Source organism: Natrix helvetica (assembly GCF_964273705.1).
Source record: "Natrix helvetica genome assembly, chromosome: 2".
NCBI classification, from domain to species: Eukaryota; Metazoa; Chordata; class Lepidosauria; order Squamata; family Natricidae; genus Natrix; species Natrix helvetica.
The window spans coordinates 215,171,862-215,193,670 of NC_138552.1; the positions used below are offsets into that span (position 1 = coordinate 215,171,862).

The 21,809-nt window shown below is 43.2% G+C and overlaps 1 protein-coding gene across 2 annotated transcripts in view; it reads right to left on the minus strand.

Annotated features, from left to right (window-relative positions):
* RPS6KA2 (ribosomal protein S6 kinase A2) overlaps window positions 1-21,809 on the minus strand; it is a 242,402-nt gene that overhangs the window by 148,479 nt on the left and 72,114 nt on the right. Inside the window, exon 1 of one of the 2 annotated variants that reach the window (XM_081940992.1) lies at window positions 2,175-2,530. The exons of the other annotated variant lie outside the window; for it this stretch is intronic. Within the exon in view, the coding sequence (XP_081797118.1) occupies window positions 2,175-2,273 (99 nt within the window). The 5' untranslated portion in view covers window positions 2,274-2,530. Of the gene's footprint in view, window positions 1-2,174; window positions 2,531-21,809 lie in introns of those variants that run through there. 2 annotated transcript variants of the gene reach the window in all.

Genomic DNA, 21,809 nt, shown 5'->3' on the forward strand with positions numbered 1-21,809 from the left:
TGTGAATGCCTAAAGTATGTTAATCTTTCCTAATCATGTATCTTCTAAATAGGTTGAATTGTAATCTCACAATCCAGTCAATGTGATTTTGGGAAATTATGGCAGTTATACTTCACACATCTGGGGAATACTACACTGGAGAAAATATAAGTAGGCCTTTTGAATAAAAAGCATCAAGTGGTGAAACCTCACATGAAATGGGTTTAAACCTTGACAGTTTGGGCAAGTAAGACTTAGCAAAGTGCTTTCATATTCCTCTAATCAAAAAACGAAAAGTATTATTAGCCACAGAACTATTGCTAACATCAACAATTTTTTAAAAAAAAGATGTATATGACACTTCTGTAGAAAATAATTTGAAATTATTTAAATCAGTTGGGTACAATCCGAAAATTGGTTAAAAAAAACCATAACATCATAATTCCCCTTCATTTAAAATAATTTTAATACTTTTCAAGAATATTCTGATCCTTATAAATGATTTTGGATCAACACTGATCATATAAAAATGCTGGGAAAAGGGGCAACTCAATATAAATTTGAAGTAATTAACATATCATTACCGCCCCGAGTCCCTTTTTGGGAGAGGGGGCGGTTTATAAATCCAAATAAATAAATAAATAAATAAATAAAGAACAGAAAAGAGAACCAAGAAAAAAAGTTGCAGAAACATCCCAACTGTTTTCTACGTACATATGTGCTTATTTAATGTTCCTTTTGACAAAGTTATATTTCCTCCCCAACTGTTCACCTTTTTAAAAGATCAGTTCCATCTTGAGATGAAATAATAATGGTCCACTGGCTGAATATAAATATTTGCAAAGGTTTACAACATCTATCAATCAGGATGGAAGTGGCAATACAGTAAGAGTATCTCTTTAAAATTATACACAATATATTGAACTGCAGTACAATACTTGGAAGTTAGAACAAGAACTTAAGAGAAAACCTGTTTAAGGCTGCAACATTCTTCTACACACTAACCTAAGTTCAAGTGCTGTTGAACCAGCTGAACTCACTTTACAGCAGGAATGAAACATATTTTGCTATCAGACAGCAACTTTTTGCATACTCAGAAGGGCTGACTTTTGACGGCCGATCAGGTACTGAAGTTCTTAGAACTGAAAGCTTTGCAATGTTTGGCATCAGATTCTATTTCATCAACAACAACACAATAAAACTTGTACCAGTTTTCATAAAACTCACAAGATCCAAAATCACCCAGATGAGGGCTGTCATTGGATTGTGTTGACAACATGGGTAAATGTCTTTTTAGAGGCGAAAGCAACTGCCATCTCCCACCCCAATGCTGCTTCCATAAGTATGTTTCAACATTCAGATCTCTCAATGCTTTTCATTCTAAGCAGAAAAAAATAACCAGTTTACAGGGGTCTCCAACCGGGGCAACTTTAAGCCTGGTGGATTTCAACTCCCAGAATTCCCCAGCCAGCTTAAAGTTGCCAAGGTTAGAGACCCCTAAGTTAGTATATGAACCCTAAAATTGTTTCCCCAAACATTTCCATTTATTATTTTGCTTTAATAGGAAAGGAAAGGGCTATCAAACGAATCCTCTTCTTCAAGTTTAAAAAATAACCCCTGACATCAGTTTCAAAGACTTCCCCCAAAGTGCGCAGGAACCTTCATGTCACCAGGAGAAAACATTTTCTGCTTAACCAACTCCCTTGCAAACATCAGTTTCCTGCAGGGACAGAGAAGTCCAGGCAGGATGAAACAGCTGCATTGGGGGGGGGGGGATAAGGCGATTCCCGGGTAATGATCCCAGTCAAGAGGAGAACTACCTTGGCTGAGCCATGAGGCTCCGTAGGTGCCCTTGGGCCAGGCAAGAGCCTGCAAGGATGCTGCAAGGAGATAAAATCTGTGGCAGGCGGAAGCCATCGAGAGCCATCCCCAGCCACTACTTCACTGATTTTACCTTCAAGTATTATTTGAGAGGCTTTCACAATCCCTTTGGGGAAAACAAGCTCCCATCTGATTGAGGGTAATTTACTTGCAGAAATAAGCAGCTAATACATCTTTTTCGCTTTAAAAAAAAGGGAAGAAGGCAAGGTAGCTACAACTTGTAAAGCCCCCTCGAGGATTTGTCAGATCTCTCCCCCCCCATGCCCTCCCCACCGCCCCAGCGAAGTCACATCCTCAGCCCCGGCAGCATTTACCTCAAAGTTCCTGAGACTGGAGCTCTTCGAGCGCGATTTCTTGCGGAGATAGACTGAGAAAAACCTGCGCACCGTGAACTTCTTCATGTTCGTTTCCATCGCTAGGGCAAGCCGTTCGCCCCAGACGTTAAAGCCATCCGAGGAAGGGAAGGAAGAGGGCGCGTCTTCTCCCTGAGCTGGCCACGGTCCTTTGGCGAATTCATGCAGTCCCGAGGCGAGCGGAGCCCCGCCAAGAGACCCTTCGCCAGTCAAAGGGAGGCGTGGGGCGATCAACTTACTGGCCGGAGCGGCTCTTTCTCCCGCCCGTGTTTACATTTCATCGCTGCATGCGAGCCCAACTCTCTTCCTCTCCGCCTTCTTCTCCACCCCCACCCCCTCCGCTCGCCTTGGTCCTCTCAACGCCCAATCGGAACCGGCTTTTTCTGGCTGCAGAAGCCGCTGGTGGTCCAGAGTGCTCTCCTCCGGGCGCTTTTGAGCCCCGCAGAGAAGCGAGGGAAGGTTAGAGGAGCCGCTTCAGGGCAACCTCCGGAGCACAAGATCGGGCTTGTCTTGGGCGTCCCTGGCGAAGCAGCCGGTCAGTTTCCTGGCTTCTTGGATCGCGCGATAGAAGGGAGCGCCCCGTTGCCGCTCTCTCCGGCTCGCTCCCAACGTGGGTTGGGAACTGCAGCGCGGCGAGAGCTATAATTATCTTGGCCTGGGAAGAGATGAGCTCTCTCACAAAGGAGATTCTCCTGGGAGATCCTCCAGGCAGGAAGTCAGGCAGGTCGCTACCACCCGGGGCTGCTTCCGAAGTCTTTTTTTCACTGCCGCTCCTCCGCCGGACGCCTCACTTTTTCAGCAATGGAAATTCTGGAGCCTTTCAGTCAAATGCATTAAATTATTAATTTAAGTATAGAACCCAATGTTCCCACGGACGCCTTCCTGCTGAGTTGGACTACAGTTCCTACAATCTCTAGTTTAACCCAGCCGTTGTCCGAGCTGGCTGAAAGTTGCCCCAAATGCAGTACAATAATGCACACCAGGTTGGGGAAGGCAGAGATAGGGCCAGACTTCCTATAGTCGTTTGTTTGTTTTTTTGCAAATACATAATATCGTATTAGAATGTCAGTGACAAGAACTAGGCAACATTTATTTGTGTGTGTCTCTTTGGGTCAATGTTAACTCCTGTGGAGTTAACCAGTTTTAACTATTGGTGCATACCTGGACAAATCCCTGCAGTCCTGGCAAGATTTCAAAAGTGATTTCTCCCTTGCTTCCTTCCTAGAGTTGAAAGGAGACTGGCCCATAAGTCACCCAGCTGGCCTCATGCCTAAGGCAGGAGTAGAATGCACTGGTTTTCCTGGTCTCCTGCTTTTCAGCCTGGTGCCTTAACCGTTACAGATAGTTCTTGATTTACAATGACTATTAGGGCCAGAATTTCCATTGCTAAGCAAGGCAGTCATTAAGTATGTTGCGTCAGATTATACAACCTTTTTTGTTAAGTGAATCACTGTTATTGTTAAGTGAATCACATGGTCATTAAGCAAATCTGGCTTCTCCCATTAATCTTGATTGCAGAAAGCCAACTGGAATAGTCACAAATGGTAATCATATGAGCCAAGACAATGCAACCGTGATAAAAACATGCTGGTTGCCAAATTTTGACCAGATGGCCATGGGGATGCTGTGATAATTGTAAGTGCAAGGAACCGCCATCAGTCATTGTAACTTCCAATGGTCATTAAACGATTGGTTGAAAGTCAAGAACTACCCACAGACCAAACTGGCTCTCATATGTGTATGCCCCACTGATTTTAAAAAATGTAAAGAAGTGCCTACTTGTAATTCTACGATGCTGTAATGTGGAATAAAAATGTTTGCCAACAAAGATCTCCTTTAGAAGGCAAATACCTAAGAATGTGAGCGAACATCTACATAAACAGAACTGAGAAGCATATGTGATCTTAATCCAATGGTGAATCTAAATTTTAGATTTCACAGCCCTGGATTGATGTGCTCTTTCAAGGTATCCTCTGAAGCTGCATCTAGTGCCAGGTTTATTTATTTATTATTTATTTATTCTTCGCATTTCTAGACTGCCCCCTCTCCCAAAAAAGGACTCGGGGCGGTGTACAGTCCACACAACAAATAACAAATAATAAATACAAATATAAATATAGATATAAATATACATATGGAGGAGGTTAAAAAATTAAAAGAACTGTACAGAAGAACATAAATATGGTTCTGAAAGCCCTAAAATCAATTAGATTTAAAACCATACCCATTAAAATACCAGTTGAGAGTGTATTTCCAGGAGGTAACAGTTGTAATAATTAAAATTATGCCAGGCCAGCTAATCGAAACAGGTGAGTCTTCAATTTTTGTCGGAAGGAGCGGAGGTCCGTGGTAGTTCTGATATCGGGGGGGAGGTCATTCCAGAGGGTTGGGCCCATCACAGAGAAGGCCCTACTCCTTGGCGCCGCCCGCTGGCATTGCCTAGTGGACGGCACCTGGAGAAGCCCCTCCCTGTGAGAGCGGATTGGCCGCAGGGATGTATGTGGGAGGATGCGATCCCGCAAGTAACTAGGTCCTGTGCCATGGAGCGCTTTAAAGATGGTGGTCAAAACCTTGAAACGCACCCGAAAAACCACAGGCAGCCAGTGCAGCTCGCGCAGGAGTGGTGTTACGTGGGAGTATCTGGAACTCCCCATGACAACCCGCGCGGCCGCGTTCTGGACTAGCTGCAGTCTCTGGGCGCGTCCCAAGGGAAGCCCCATGTAGAAAGCGTTACAGTAGTCTAGGCGAGACGTCACCAGCGCATGAGTGACTGTGCGTAGGGCATCCCGGTCCAGTAGGGGGCGCAATTGGCGCACCAGGTGAACCTGGTGGAACGCCCCCCTTGCCACGGCTGCCACATGGTCATCCATTGACAGCCAGGCATCTAGGAGGACGCCCAAATTGCGTGCCCGTTCCACAGGGGGCAATTGCTCGTCCCCTATGGCCAGCGATGGAATCAGCTGGCTGAACCGAGGTGCCGGTAGCCACAGCCACTCAGTCTTGGAGGGGTTGAGTTTGAGTCTGTTGTCCCCCATCCAGACCCCGACGGCTTCCAAACACCGGGACATCACTTCGACAGCCTCGTTGGGGTGGCTTGGGGTTGAAATGTACAGCTGGGTATCGTCAGCGTACAGATGGTATTCAACCCCAAAACCACGGATGAGGTTTGTGGTCCTTCCTCCCTCTCCTTTTTTCCTTCCTTCCTTCCTTCCTTCCTTCCTTCCTTCCTTCCTTCCTTCCTTTCACAGCACCTCCCAACCCGCGTTTTTGGCCTAGCAGGTCATAGGGAAGCCTCCAGGAGTAAAAATGGACCCCAAATGCTTTAAAAAAAAGTAAAAAAAAATTCCTACCATCCCACAGCATAGCTGATTGTCGGAACTTTTTTTTTACTTTGTTAAGCATTATTTTTTACTACCGGTTCAAGTGAACTGGCCAGAACCGGTAGGATTTCACTCCTGTATTAATCATTTACATATGTTTTCATCTAGACATTTCATCTGAGAGCGAGGGTCTAATAAGGTAATGGAACCTTCCTGTGGCTATTTTTTGACTGAGATTCATAAGCATTTTGGTCTGCTAAGGACCAGTAAACTAATGGGCTTGGGTTCCTGGTTGCCAAAATATGTTAACTACTTCTGAGGTACTTATTTCCTTCAAATGAGCAACTTTAGTGAAATCTGCGCTATTTCCTCATGGAGACCTCTATGGGGATTCTCAGTCATCCAGGTCATGGTTGTCCCAAAGGTGTTTTTTCAGGAGGCAACTGGATTTATTTTTGGGGGGAAGACGTTTCACTTCTCATTTAAGAAATGTTGGGGGTTTTGTCTGTGGTCTCAACGACACTCTAAAAGAATGCAAATGACCACCTGTCCACAAGCAATATAAATATTTTCATTCCACACCCTCCAGTCAAAGTCAAAGAAGCTTCTTAGATTGGAAGCAAAATGTCTTCAAACAAAAACAAGAAAGTCCTGTTGCCTCTTGAAAAATCACCTTTGGGTCCTCATGGAAACATTTCCCTTTACTTTATCTGCAGAAGAAATAATCTCTGTGGTGCTGTAGTAACTTCAGAGGAATTAATAAAGACCCCCATTCTTTTTTTCTCAAGTAATGCTTTAATTAAACATATTATTTTAACATTTCTCGTCAATGCTTACATTTTCTTTTAAACATTGAACATTCCTGAGAGTATGACAGAGCCTTTCCTTCCTCCCTCCCTGAAACTGAATTTCTCAGATGACTTTTTATTGCTCAGTTGGGATGGGCCATCATGAGAAAAGCAGCAGCTTTTCCAGAAAAGCACAACAATACAGAGGTTTATAGTCTTGTAAAAATCCATTGTTATAGAATAAAGCACAATATACTGTATATATCCATTATAATTCTTATCTACTGTTACTCATCTACTGAAAGTACTGTATTTCAGTACTTTTGGCTTAGCCAGCAGTGTTTTAGGTTTGTCCAGTTAGATTTTTTTCCTCTTGAAAATGTGTCTATGATACTTGGAGAACTTGATAGCAGACGTCTTCTTGACCTTTCTCTGCCTGGCTAGTTAAAATATGTCAGGAGATGCTGGCCTCAGCTCTTAAGACAGGGATTAATGTTTCTTTGTGGAACAGAAATAATAATAATAAAAATTGCCACTGCCTTGCACCTGCAGTTCAAAAGCATCCATTATTTTTCCTTATCACTACTACTGCTATTGCTAGCATCATCAGAAGTGTTCTATTATTTACATCTGGACAATCTGCTGGGTTCTGTGCATGGAAACAAGCACGCCAGAAAAGGAGAAATGGAAATAATTGTCCGTGCTGCAGATTAGACTTTGTACTCCACTTCTGGATTTCAAAGGGATGCCACCCCAAAAGGGATGGCAAAAGGAAACCAGCCCATCAATAAACCATAATCTGCCTCTGCCTCTTACTTTACAAACTCAGAACAGAGCTATTAATTATGGCGTCCAGGGAAATTAGCTCTTTCCCAATGTTTCTTTCCTGATTTAAGTCCCATGCAGACTTACCCAGTCTAGATTGTTTGTGTGTGTCAGCATGTGGAGCATTATGCCTGCAAGCACCATTCTTCTACAATACTTCTAAGTCCATTTTAATAGGCTTTCAAAGCCCAGGAGTCCACAATAATAAGCAAAGAGGGAAAGTCTGTATGAGATAAGATGGGAAAGTAAGAAATCTAGATAGCTAGGTTGTTTTGTTTGCTTTTTCAACAGATAACACAGGGTGTCTGCCATTAGCTTTTCGGATGAGCCATGTCTTGTTGACTTCACTTTCATTCTTCCAGTTTCCCCTCTAATGTCTTGTTTCCTCTTTAGGGCTAAGGCATTATCTTATAGTTGTGCTGGTATTAGAGGTTACCCCGCCACTGGAAAAGGACTTGATTGCCTTTTTTAATGGAAAGAACAAATTGACTCTGCAAACTAAATTTAGTAGAAAATTCTCATATGACATTTGTGCTTTTGAACAGTAGTGTTTAAATTCAAAGCATGCCTGTAGCCCACTTAAAAATTCAGAGAGAAAGACTGCCAAAAAACAAAAACAAAATCCATGTAATCTTCTTGCAAAGCAAGGTAGAAGTGGTTTGCTATTGTCAATACATTCTTTTGGGATTCCAGTCTTACCTTAGGTTTGGTATTACTTGGTTAGTGGAAGTTTCTTTGGTCTTTTTAAGATAACAATCCAGAGTTCATTGGAGCTTGGCCATTAATACATTTAAATAAATCAAATAATAATAACTTAAATAAACGAGGAACCAAAGAAAATTAAAAGGAACAAATCTTAGCCTCCCCATTGGTTACAAGCCTGATTTAGATGTAGTTTGACTGCAGTATATGAGTACATCCAACTGAATTCAGTGGAAACTACATCCTTACTAGATGGCTTTAAGGCAGCCAGAAGATGACTATCGCTCAGCCATGATCACCTTAGGTGGCTATTTGATCTTGAAAAAGATAAATAGATTTGGATCTGATTAGTATTTCAGTGAGAGATAATCAGAAAATCCCCAAACTCTATGCTGATTTGTGAAAATCCCAAAAGAATGGCTATCCTTTACCAAGAGTCACCTGGAGTTAAGATCAACTTGCAAGAGCTTGTCCTTCATAAGGATTCCTTATAAATTAAGGAAATTTCCTCCAGAAAACAGGAATTGGGATAAATTAGTGGAAATTGGAAGAAATTGCTTTGGGCAAAACACGAGGAAAAGCATCCTGATCATAAGAATTGTTTTGAGACTAGAATTATTGTCTCAAGAATGTATTTAAGAGAAGACTATTATACATTTCTCTAGAGACTTGGCTCAGATGGCCTACTTGCTCACTTTGTAGACTTAATCTCCATGATACCATTAGCCTAAAAGTTCTTTTAAAGCCAATTGTTAGAAGAAAAACAGAAGACCTGTGATTTTGTATACAATTGACCAGAATGGAATTGGATAGTAATATAAGGTAGCTGTCAAAATTATTTTTTCATAAGTCTGAATCTGGCATTTGGTTGGACAGTACCCATTCCCGCAATGATTCCAATAAAAATGCACAAGTGGAAAAAACCTATTATCTTAGTAATAGCCTTATCACAAATAATAACTGGCAACTGTCAGATCAATTTACAGTGTCAAAAACTGAGATTTGGAATACATGTTAGTGATGAATTTTTCCTGCTGCAGAGGAAAGCAACAAAACAGCTACTGTACGTATTAGGTAATGCATTATCGGTAAAGTCAAGACATGTTCAAACCTACGGCAATATGCAAATAATTCAGAGTCTCATCAAGTATATATATGTTTGTAGTTTTAAGAGAATCACGAAACACTCCTATTTTGAGAAGTGAAGAGGCAAAAATAATATCAGGGCAATCAGAGTGAAGAAACTATTGATGGATAAATATTAAGCACCTGCTCCCCAGCTGCTATTTCAAAATCACTGTTTTTCTGAAGTTACTTTACATAAACAAATGCTAGCACTAGTACTATATGAGTTTGTGCACAGCATTTATTCAGTCCCTCAGGCCATAAGTCAGATATTAATTTCCTATTGCTGTACACTATTTCCCAAGTTTCATGGGAAACAGTATAATGTGTACAATATTACAACCACAAATGTGCAGACTGGGCAGTCTAAGAAATGCACACAATGAGATCTTACTTAAGAGAAATTAAATGAAGATTTTATGTAAGCGAGCTACAAAAGTACAATTTGTATATTCCCCACAACTTTTATGTAAACCCGCAAAAGAACAGTGGCTAAGTAGCAAAACATGTACATTTTACGCTAAAATCCTGGTTCATTCCTCCGGCGACTATAAGCCTTAAAATCTATTGGCAAGCTGTGACAACAGTTCTGAGCTACATTAGACAGTTTGTTATAAGGTCACTTCCTTTGTTCATGTGAAGCTGTATTTGATTGGCAGCTACTAGAAGTCAACCACCGGGAGAGTCTGTGCCACTGATTCTAGGACATCTATCCTTAGCCGCAGCAGTAGAGGAGCAGAGTAGAATGAGAAATAATACATTTCCCAAAATTGTGCAGAAGGCAAGTTGCATAGTTATACACAACCTTGCTGATCACTATAGATCAATGATTGACATCTGTCACCAACTACAGTCAGTATTAAGTTTAGGTTTGAACAACATAAGCTTAGCAACTTTATTGTTGAGGGCAATACACTGACTTTGTAAACCGCTTAGAGAGGACTGTAAAGTACTATGAATCAGTATATAAGTCTAAGTGCTAGTGCTATTATATTATTGTTCTGTTTGGGTGGCAGAGACACTTTGGATAGCTTGTGTCCATTGACCAGCCATTCAGCTTTGAGTTAATCTCTTGAATCAACACATTAGATGCTGATTCTGTTGTGTTGCCACATGGAATTGAGTTCATCTTTTGCCTCTGACATAGGTAATATTACCATATTCTGCTTACATTCATAAAAACATTATGAATTATGACTCAATGAGTGCACAACTATTTTTTTGTGAAGGGTGGTTGGTGCTCTTTGCGTCTGGCTGGTTTCTTGCAGACCTTTCATTACCCAAAAAAGGTAACACCATTAGTGCTATCTGATGATATTACCTAGTTTGGGTAATGAAATGTCTGCAAGAACCCTGAGCTACAAATAGACTATTTATTGGAACCATTTTTGTACTGAAACAGATGAATGCTGAACTAAATGAGACTTGAACAGTATGAGAACAATTAATACACCATTCTGAAGGAGGGAATCGTTTTTCTTTCTTTTGATCTGGGAGGTTATACTACCTGAAACTGTTATTTGGTTTTCAAGGGAAATTTGGGTAAACAACTGTTACTCAAAGCAGGCTGAGGATTCCTCAAATTGTACAGATTTTTATTCATGTAGTAAACAGTGCATCAAACAAGGTTCTCTATCTGAAGACCTGAAATACATTTAAAAGGCTCTCCAAATAGGTCCAGGCAATGCATTGATGACAAGAAATCCTCTATTCGTTCATAGCACACTGTATAGCCTTTCCCCAAATTGGTACACAATGTGAACCCCCAAAATTCTAAACCATCACAGTCTCCATGCCTGTAGGCTAAGGAAAATGCTCTAAATTGTAAGATAGGCATGTTCCCACAATATTATTTTAACACATTGCCATATGTTGTATTTATTAATAAAAGTTGACCTTCTAAATTCATGTCAAGAAATGTCTAGATTACGCTTCCATTATCCTATTTTACAGAACTTTGTAACATCAAAATATCCTTAACATCTGCAAATCATTTGTGCCATTTAGTTTAACCTGGAAAACTTTATATTGTCATACTTTCAGTAAGCAACACAGTAAACTTTCTTTGGGTATTTTTATTGCTTTATTATTTTTTATGGTTTTATAATTTTAGAATTGTTAGCTGCCCAGGGTCACTTGACTGAGATGGATGACTATAGAACATGAATAAATAAATAAGTAGATTCTTAGAATGATAATAAGAGTGGCATCAAGCTAGTTTAAGACAAATTATTTGAACGCATTCACTAATTAGCGCAATTTAGAGAAGTAAGCTAATCTATTTTCTGACTGGAGCAAAATCAAAGAGACGCAGAGAAATATATAGGGGCTTTGATGGAACTTTGATGGTTTGAACCTGGAATAATGAGATGAAATCAATCATACACACAAAATGGACATTTATTGATAGAAAATCTGGGAAGTGCTATTTTTCATATTAAAATCGGTCGTTGGGAGGGGGGGATGCGAAGATAGGAGAAAATCAAGAGGTCGGTTGGGAGACCGTGGCTGTTGGCTACGCCCGGTCATTTGTACCAACCCCCGCAGACTGGGTGGTCAGGAACTACAGGGCCAGGGCATGCGGCTGATGCTGTGCAACGCAAGGTCCGTAACCAACAAGGCCCCCCTCATTAGTGAGTTGATCTCCGAGGGGGAGCTGGACCTTGCAGGGATAATGGAGACCTGGTTGGGCCACGAGGGTGGCTTACCTCTCGTGGAAATGTGCCCACCAGGTTTCCGTGCATTCCATCAGCCCCGGGCCCTGGGTAAGGGTGGCGGGGTGGCGGTAGTTATTCGGGAGAGTCTAGAACCGAGAGAGTTCACTGTTCCTCAGATACCCGGTTGTGAGTCCCTAGGTGTTAAATAGGGCCCAGGGAGGCAGTTGGGCCTGCTGATTGTATACTTGGCTCCTCGCTATACATCAGCGGCCCTGCCCGAGCTCCTCGAGCTGATCTCAGAGACGGCAGTTGAGATCCCCAGGCTTATGGTCATGGGTGACTTCAACCTGCCGTCGACGGGAGCAGCATCTGAGGTGGCTCGGGAGTTCATGGCTTCCATGACAGCCATGGGCCTGACCCAACTAATTCAGGGCCCCACACACGAGGGTGGTCACACACTGGACCTTGTTTTTGTATCTGAACAGTGGACGAGTGATCTGGGAATAGGGGACCTAGTTATTACTCCCCTGTCATGGTCAGATCACTCATGTCTCCGGCTCGACTTCCCTGTCGCTACCCCTCACCGCGAGGAGGCGGAGCCAGCTCGTCCAAGCTGGTACCGCCCCAAGCACCTGATGGAACCGGAGAGGTTCCAGACGGAGCTTGGGCCGCTACCTGTAGCCCTGACCCGCGCTCGGTCGGAGGACCTAGTGGCCGCCTGGAATATGGCGGTGGCTGGGGCCTTGGACCGGGTTGCGCCTTTGCGACCTCTCCTGCAGCAGCGATCCGCCCGAGCCCCTTGGTATACCGAGGAGCTGAGGGCAATGAAGCGCCATAGGAGATGTCTAGAGAGCAGGTGGAGGTCCTCACGCTCCGAGTCTGATCGAACACAGGTAAGATCCTATTTACGGACCTACCTTGTGGCATTAAGAGCGGCCAAACGTAGACATTGTGCCGCTCTTATTGCATCCGCGGATAACCGCCCTGCCGCCCTGTTTAGGGTGACCCGCTCCCTCCTATCACAGGGGGCACGGGTGGCGCCCTTGCAGGGTAGAGCAGAGGAGTTTGGGGAATATCTGCAGGACAAAGTCGCTCAGATCCGGAGTGGATGGGCCCCCTCCAGTGGCACGGACGAGCCGTCAACAGTGAGTCTTGTAAGACCACTCTGGGAGGAGTTTGACTCTGTTGCCCCCGAGGATTTGGACAGGTTGCGTAGACGGCTGCGGTCCACCACATGTTTAATGGACCCTGCCCCTCCCGGCTGGTACTGGCATCCTGGGAGGTGACACGAGGCTGGCTTCTGGGCCTGGTGAACGCTTCATTGGGTGAGGGATCCTTACCAACTGCCTTGAAAGAGGCGGTGGTGAGGCCCTTACTCAAGAGGCCTTCACTGGACCCAATGGAGCTGGCTAATTATCGTCCAGTCTCCAACCTTCCTTTTTTAGCGAAGGTTGTTGAGAATATGGTGGCGCAGCAATTTCCACGACACCTTGACGAATCCGAATATCTAGACCCATGCCAGTCCGGCTTCCGACCCGGACACAGCACAGAGACAGCCTTGGTCGCGCTGGTTGATGATCTCTGGAGGGCCAGAGATAGAGGTTGCTCCTCTATCCTGGTCCTATTAGATCTCTCAGCGGCTTTTGATACCATCGACCATGGTATCCTATTGCGCCGGCTGGAGGGGATGGGAGTCGGAGGCACCGTTTTACGGTGGTTCGGCTCCTACCTCTCCGACCGGTCGCAATGTGTGTTGACGGGGGGGCAGAGGTCGACCTGAGGCCACTCACTTGTGGGGTGCCACAGGGGTCGGTCCTCTCGCCCCTCCTGTTCAACACATATGTGAAGCCGCTGGGTGAGATCATCCGTGGTTTTGGGGTTGAGTACCACCTCTACGCTGATGATACTCAGCTGTACGTTTCAACCCCAAACCACCCCAGTGAGGCTGTCGAAGTGATGTCCCGGTGTTTGGAAGCCGTCGGGGTCTGGATGGGGGACAACAGACTCAAACTCAACCCCTCCAAGACTGAGTGGCTGTGGCTACCGGCACCTCGGTTCAGTCAGCTAATTCCAACGCTGACCATAGGGGACGAGCAGTTGCCCCCTGTGGAACGGGCACGCAATTTGGGCGTCCTCCTAGATGCCCGGCTGTCAATGGACGATCATGTGGCAGCCGTGGCAAGGGGGGCGTTCCACCAGGTTCGCCTGGTGCGCCAATTGCGCCCCCTCCTGGACCGGGATGCCCTACGCACGGTCACTCATGCACTGGTGACGTCTCGCCTGGACTACTGTAACGCTCTCTACATGGGGCTTCCCTTGGGACGCGCCCGAAGACTGCAGCTAGTCCAGAACGCAGCCGCGCGGGCGGTCATGGGGAGTACCAGGTACTCCCATGTGACACCGCTCCTGCGTGAGCTGCACTGGCTGCCTGTGGTCTTTCGGGTGCGTTTCAAGGTTTTGACCACCATCTTTAAAGCGCTCCATGGCATAGGGCTCAGTTACCTGCGGGATCGCATCCTCCCACATACATCCCAGCGGCCAATTCGCTCTCACAGAGAGGGGCTTCTCCTGGTGCCGTCCGCTAGGCAATGCCAGCGGGCGACGCCAAGGAGTAGGGCCTTCTCTGTGATGGGCCCAACCCTCTGGAATGACCTCCCCCCCGACATCAGAACCACCACCGACTTCCGCTTCTTCCGGCAGAAACTAAAGACTCACCTGTTTCGACTGGCTGGCCTGGCATAATTTCAACGCCTATCTCCTGGCATTTATATTTTACTGGTTTTTAAGGGTATTATTCTAGTCTTAATTTTATTGGGTATTGGGATCTTAATGTCTGTTTATTTTAATTATTTATTAGCAATACAGTCCTGCACATCTTTTATCCTCCTCTTATGCATCTATCCATTTTATATTTGTATATATATATTTTCCATGTAGTAATTTTAATTGTTTTAATTTTGTTCTTTGACATGGACTGTACACCGCCCCGAGTCCCTTTCGGGAGAGGGGGCGGTCTATAAGCGCTAATAAATTGAAATTGAAATTGAAAAATATTTTATACATATTCATAATTGGTTTAAACATCCTTATTCTACTTGATGTCTGGCTAGTAATGAAAGTAGTAGTCAGTGAACTACTTTTAATGAAGAACCACAAATAAAGCCTTTAAGTAAATAACAAAATAACAAAGATGAAAGGATTTCATTTGTTTTACAAGGAAGTCTGGGTTTTGTGTTAAGTGATGTCATTACTGGGAGAACTGAAGGTCAAAGAGCAATTTTAAAATCCTATTAAATCATAGATCACTTCACAACCAAATATATTATAACAAACTAAAACATAGACAAGTCCTGAGTAATGTCACAAAAGAAATATATGCCGTTCTATGATGATTAGAATTTCCTTCATGATTAGATATTGCTGAATTTGCTTATGAGGAAATTAGTAGTGGGGTTGTAGAACAATGAAGAATTTAAAAAAAACATTAGGATATTATGGCTGCACAAGGCACACAGCCTTGTTCCTTATCCAAGGCATGCCTCTAGCTTGGACAGACATCATTTTGTGTTCTCTGCCCAAGTGGGCACAAATGACTGCATTCCTCCACTTGACCACAGAGAATAAAAATAGAGAGGTTCAGAGTTCACAGTCACAAGGAGATCATATGCGAAGTCTAGGAGTAACAATAATGCTGTATATTATATATGACTCTGTGTGTTTGTATCTGCGCACATGCGTGCATGTAAAATATTTAAAATAGGTTGGCGGGTGGGAACGGTTCAAAACTTAAGAGAAAGTAAAGACAGTGGTTGGCTTGAGATTAGCATTTCTTTTTGATGCACACCTGGTTGTCCCAAAAGAAATTAGGGAGGAATAGTGTCATACCACTTGACATTGCTTAATAGAGAGAGATGCTGGAAGATGGCCAGGAGTCAACCAAGGAGGGGTTGAAATAGCAGTAGCACTTATATACTGTTTCACAGTGCTTTACAATCCTCTTTAAGCAGTTTACAGTCAGCCTATTGTCCCCACCAATCTGGGTCCTCATTTTACCCACCTCGGAAGGATGAATCAACCTTGATCCTGGTGAGATTCGAACTGCCAAATTACAGGCAGTCTGCAGCACCGCATTGTAACCACTGTGCCATCATGGCCCTTCATTCCTTCATGAACCTAATATAGTTGGAAATTGTAGTGAAGCCCAATGAGGTAGGAAGAAGAAAGAGTGAGACCAAGTTATACAAAAGAAAGAGTGGAATTATACTGAAAAGAGAGGTGTAGAACAATAGAAAGAGTTAGGGAAGCTTGTAGAGCAATCTAGAGATGGGTTATAAGAAGGCAAACCTTCGTGCATGTGTAAATACACGTAAAGGAACATTGCATCAGTAGTGCAGGACTCAGTTGACTATCACTTTCATATCATCCTAGCAATGCAAAGCAGATTGGATGTCTACATTTCCCTACAAACCTCATAACCACCACTACCCCTTTGCCCTGGCTACATAAGTTCTACCTGATACCTGCTTATCTTCAGTCACACCTGGGATTGTCCAGGGTTAACCCTAAATACTGTGAGCCTGATTGACTAACACATCTGAACTAGCTTTCATACAACACTACTCCCACCAATGGCCCATTTAAACGTGTCATGTAAACAGGACCTGTGTGCTTTAGATGGTGTCCATAGTGAGTTCAAATTTTTTTAGAACCTATTCTGTAGGTGTGGCCTGTTTTGTGGGAATGGCTCGGCAATCATGTGAACAGGCGGGAGTGCTTTGTGGTCATGTGACCGGGTGGGCATGGCCAAGTTGGAAAATGTGGTGAAAATCACTTAACAATCCTCTTACTTAGCAACCAAAATTGTGGGCTCAATTGTGATCATAAGTTCTCTTTCTTTCTTTCTTTTTTCTTTCTTTCTTTCTTTCTTTCTTTCTTTCTTTCTTTCTTTCTTTCTTCTTTCTTTCTTCTTTCTTTCTTCCTTCCTTCCTTCCTTCTTGTGTCTCTCTCCTCCACTTATTTTCTTTCTTTCTCTTCCTTCCTTCTTTTCTTCTTGCATCTCTCTCCCCCACTTATTTTCCTTCTTTCCCTTCCTTCCTTCCTTCTTTCATCTCTCTCTCTCTCTCTCCAACTTTCTTTCTCTTTCACATTTTTTCTTTCTCTCTCTCTCTCTCATACATACACACACACACCATTTCCCTCATGTCTGCCACTGACAGCTCTCAAAGAGAAGGAAGAAGTCCTTGGGAAGGGGTTGGACTAAATTACCTCCACATTCCTTTGCATCCCTCTATGTTCTCTATCCCATTTAGTCACAAACAGCCCCATTCACTTTGAAGTTGGTTGCAAACTCCACTCACCCTTCGCATGCCCTGGTCCCTCCCAAGGAGGCGAGCTGTGGGCCGGGGAAAAGGGAGAGTATGTGGCTCCACGTCTCTCGATCTTCTTCCCCACCTCAGTTCTGCGGGCGAGATGTGCTGCTGCTGAGGTAGCACAGCAGTGGTGGCGGGGAGTCAGGGCGCTGCCCACCGAGCAGTGCAACCCACAGCTAGCCCAGGAGCAGTAGCTGTCACCAGCCGACCCGCATCGCCATTGCTCATTATCACTCAGGCCGGAGGCCGGGCACGCAGAGGGGGCATGGTGGCAGTGATGGCAGCCAAGCAGCAGCAGTACTTTGGTGGGCGCTGAGGGAAGAAAGGAATGAAGAAGGCTGCAGGCTCATTTGCCCTCAGCTACGCAACCTCCTTTCATTCTCTGCTGCCCAAACGAGTGAAGGAGGCAGACAGAGAATGAAAGGAGATCGCGTAGCCTAGGCAAATGAGCCTGCAGCCTCCTTCCTTCACAGTTCACACATTCGGGCAAAGGGGGGGCTTTCTCGCATATCTTCGGAGAAAGAAGGCATGCGAGAACCCCCCCCTGCCTCTCAGAGATGGGGCGATTGGTGAGCCAGCTAATCAGTGAGCGGTGGGCGGGAAAAACATGGTGTAGATGGGCGAGGTGAGCAAGCAGCGACCGGAGGGGCAGGAAGAGTGAGCAAGGAGGGCAGGGGGGACTGTTCCACGGACGAATGGGTTCTAAAATATACAGTAAATTTGATGAACCCCTTCTGGCGTACCGGTGCAAACCGGGAGCAACCCACCCCTGGTATATGGTAGAAAAAGAAGAAATGAGAAAATGGAGGAAAAAAATTAAATGGAGGCATGTGGGATAAGTGTGGAATGGACAATTGTGGACAAAAACTATTGACTCAAAGAAGTATGTTTGGGTTTTGCAACTTGGACTCTGCCTTTTCCTTATATGGGGTTTTAGTTCAAGTTAGTTCCCTCTTTACATGATTACTTTGTGTTTGTGTGAAATCGATGTGATGATCATATTATCTCAAAATTCCAAATATGCCCATTAGACTCAAGATATTATCAGCATTTTCTTTGTAGAAAAAGTCACGGAAAATTTGAAACGTGCTGTATGGTTACAGAAACTAAATCTCTGACAACAAAAACTGTAACCATATCTATATTTCAGTTTTGCTTGTATGAAGTATCTAAAGCATAAAACTGTCAGCTTGACAGAGAGGCACAGGAAATTGCCTCTATACCAAAGTGTTCAGATATAAATCCTGGGGTTGCATGACCAAGCAGCCGTCCAGATGGCATCACACCAAAGAACAAGAACAACGCATTCACGGGCTTAAGATGCCCCCCCCCTTTACAATATGTCAGGACAAAAGAACTGTTGTTGCCTTTGCCATTAAAAAAGTTGACGAAACCTTTGTTCTTTAAATCTACATCAGTAGGAAGCCACATTGGGAAAAAGCTGCTATTATTACAGTTGCAGTGTTGATCAAATGCAAAAGTCTACTGAAAGACAGCTTCTTTGCCATCTTGCTACAGAAACAAACTAGACAATTGGAATATATGTTCTTGTCTATGAAAATAAAGAGATTTGAATGTTATGGGGTTGTTCCATACTACCATCTACAAAGAGAGAGTAGAGTATACTGAAGTCCAGCACTGCCTATCTGACAACTAAACAGGCACTGTGTGTAAAAAGAATTAAACTACTACTCCTTCCCACAGCAACCCCATGACCGTCCACATGAATATGCATAGAGGAGAACACTGAGCTATTGTCTCAAGACTAGATTTCAAGTAGTTAAAATGTTAATCAATGGAACAGCTTGCTTCATAAGTTGTGGGTGCTCCATTACTGGAGGTGTTTAAGAGGTTGGACAACCACTTGCTTGAAATGGCATAGGGTCTCTTGCTTGAATTGGGTGGGGGGATAGAAGACCTCCAAGGTCCCTTCTAACTCTGTTATTTTGATTTCAAGTGCTGCAACAGTGCACTCATCACTACTTAACTGAGTCCATCCACCTTGCTGATGGTCATCCTCTTCTTTCCTTGCATCTTTCCCAGCTTTACAGCCTTCTCCAAAGTGTAATGTCTCTGTCCACATAATGTTTCCAAAGTAGGGTACTTTAAAATTGGTCCTTTGTGCTTCAAATAAAAACTTTGGCTTGGTAGGTTTCATGGTCCATTTGTTTTTTTGGCAGTGCTTGATATTCACAGAAGTCTTCTCCAACACCAAGTTCAAAAGCATCAACTATCTTTCTATCTTGGTTCTTCAAAGTTTCCATTTTCAAAGATTCCCATATCCAAACAGTGGTGGTTTTTTTTTTTGAGATTTAACATTTGCAGTTTGTAAAACATGATGTGTGGTTTACTGCCTTGTGTGAACCTAATCAAGTGTTATTTATTCGATACACATGATTTAATACAATGTGTATTCCCATTTACCTCACAGGATGAGTCTAAAATAGAAATCAGCCAGGTAAATGGGGAAAAAAGGATAAACATTAAGGATGTGCAGCAATCATATCTGAAGAGTAAGCTATAATGAAGTAGTCATGGATGCCCATGGATGTGGGGGATGCCTTAAAATGGCTGCCCTTGAAAGCTGCTCTGTGATTTCAGGAAAATATGCATTTGATTTAAGTTAAGTATTATGTAGGATCGAATGAATATATAATGTTTAACAAATAACACACAGCTCAATTGAGTTGAATTCTGGTCCTGCTTGGCTTTTCAAGGAATCCTCATATATGACCTGTAATCCCAAGTAGAGCAGGAAGTGAGCTCAGGGCAGCTGCAAGACTGCTTGAAATTTGTTGTTCAAGTTATATATCACTTTATAATTGTCATACAAAGCTAGGATAATACAGAGGTATTGATTAGGGCACTTAATTTGGGCCAAGATATTGCTAGATGTTATGTTTCAAGTGTCAGATCAAATTTGCTCTTGGCAGCAGCAATGGCAGAGGCCACTGGTAGCTTTGGCTGCAGCAAAATGACAACCATTTGTATGCCAGATTGAAAACAGATTAATCACCTTGGGATTTATTAATATAAACTTTACCATAGTGATCTTGAGCACTAATCATTCTAAGTAGGATGGGAAGAACTGCTGGAGATAATGGTGACAACCTGTTGGGAGGTTAGTGGAATTGATTGTGAAGTTGTTGATCACTTTGAGAACTGCTGAATTAGATAGGCTGGGGTCTGATCCAGCAGGGCACTGCTTATATTATGATGCATTGGAATATTTCTCTATCTGTCTCTGAAATCTAAGACATATTTTAATGAATACTTCAAGATGGGCACTCCAGGCTCAGGATTCATTTACATGGGAAACCTTCTAGTTCCTGATTTATACTTTACACTTTAACATAGAACCAGAAAGGCAGTCCTAAGAGAATTTGCAACTGTAAAGAAAGTTTCTTATGCCCATCATCTCATCTTCTCCATGTCCGCTATTTAACTTTAAATATCTAAAGTGGATATTTTTAAAGGGACACCAGAAGGTGGATTTACAAATCATCTACAAGGGTTCTTTGAAAAGACAAGCAGCACCAAACCTTATTAGCACTTGGATGAAAGGCCACCAGGAAATATATGGGGTGGAAGGTAACACAATAACACAGAAGAAGGCAAATCTACTTGCATGCCCTTGCCAGGAAAATTATGTAGTCTGTCATATCCAACTGAGAAATAGCATACAAAGAGGGAACGATATTTTGGTTTGTCTTCAAGTTGTGCAAATCTTTTACATCATGCAAAGACCTCCCTCCCTGGAGAAGGCTCTAATGCTGGAAAAAGTGAAGAGGGTGACCTACATCAAGGTGGATGGACACATTAGCAATGAGCAATGAATCGTTGGAAGAACCGAAGGACCAGGGCAGAGCCGTGGTGGTGCAGTGGTTAGAACGCAGTACTGCAGGCTACTTCAGTTGACTGCTGACTGCCAGCAGTTTGGCAGTTAAGACTCACCAGCTCAAGGTTGTCTCAGCCTTAGAGTGCCTATTTCTGCTCTAAATCATCACATGAGTTGCTTAGTTTATGGCTTAATGCCATGCGTGAAGCCTTTGTCATTTTTCTGTCCTCTAGCTCCGTATGCTTGAAAGTACAATAGAGTTTGTTTTCTCCTTGTATAGCTCTGAAGGCTCTACCCACTCTCGTTCCTTCACACATGTTGCTAAGTGATTGTACTGTAAGCCTTGATCTGTACACATACAATAGTTGGGGCTGCTTTCATTTCCTTCCCCTGACATCTTCTCTCCCCTTTCTTGAGGCTCTCAAGATGATTCTTTAAAAGAAGAACGGTATACAACTTTGCAATACAACAATGCAAGCCATGAATTTGAGAAAATTATTCTAGCTTGTTCAACATCTATTTCTATTAATTGGACAATCAATTCTGTGCCAATGCCAACTTTTCCAATAGGAAATAGCTTGTTATCTGCAATGTTCAATGTTTATGAAGCTGTTGAGAGATTTGACCATATAAACAATAAATTTCAACACTGCAAAGACAAATAAATTAGAATAATTATAGGACTCACAGAATTTTATTTCACTTCCTGTACTTCCATCTATGTGTATAGCAACATATTGATACAGACACACACATTATTCCAAGTAGCACTCAAGCACGTACATGTGGAAGTCATAATCTTTATGGTTATGACTCATTAAGGTAATTACAGGTCACTTTTGCTACTTTACTCTGCTTTAAAGATTTGTTTGCCTTCTGCCTACTTTTTTTTAAATTAACCTGATACAGAGGAAATATTAAAGGATAGATCTTCATGTTCTACCTGCTATTTTTAAGGGACAAGGTCATGGT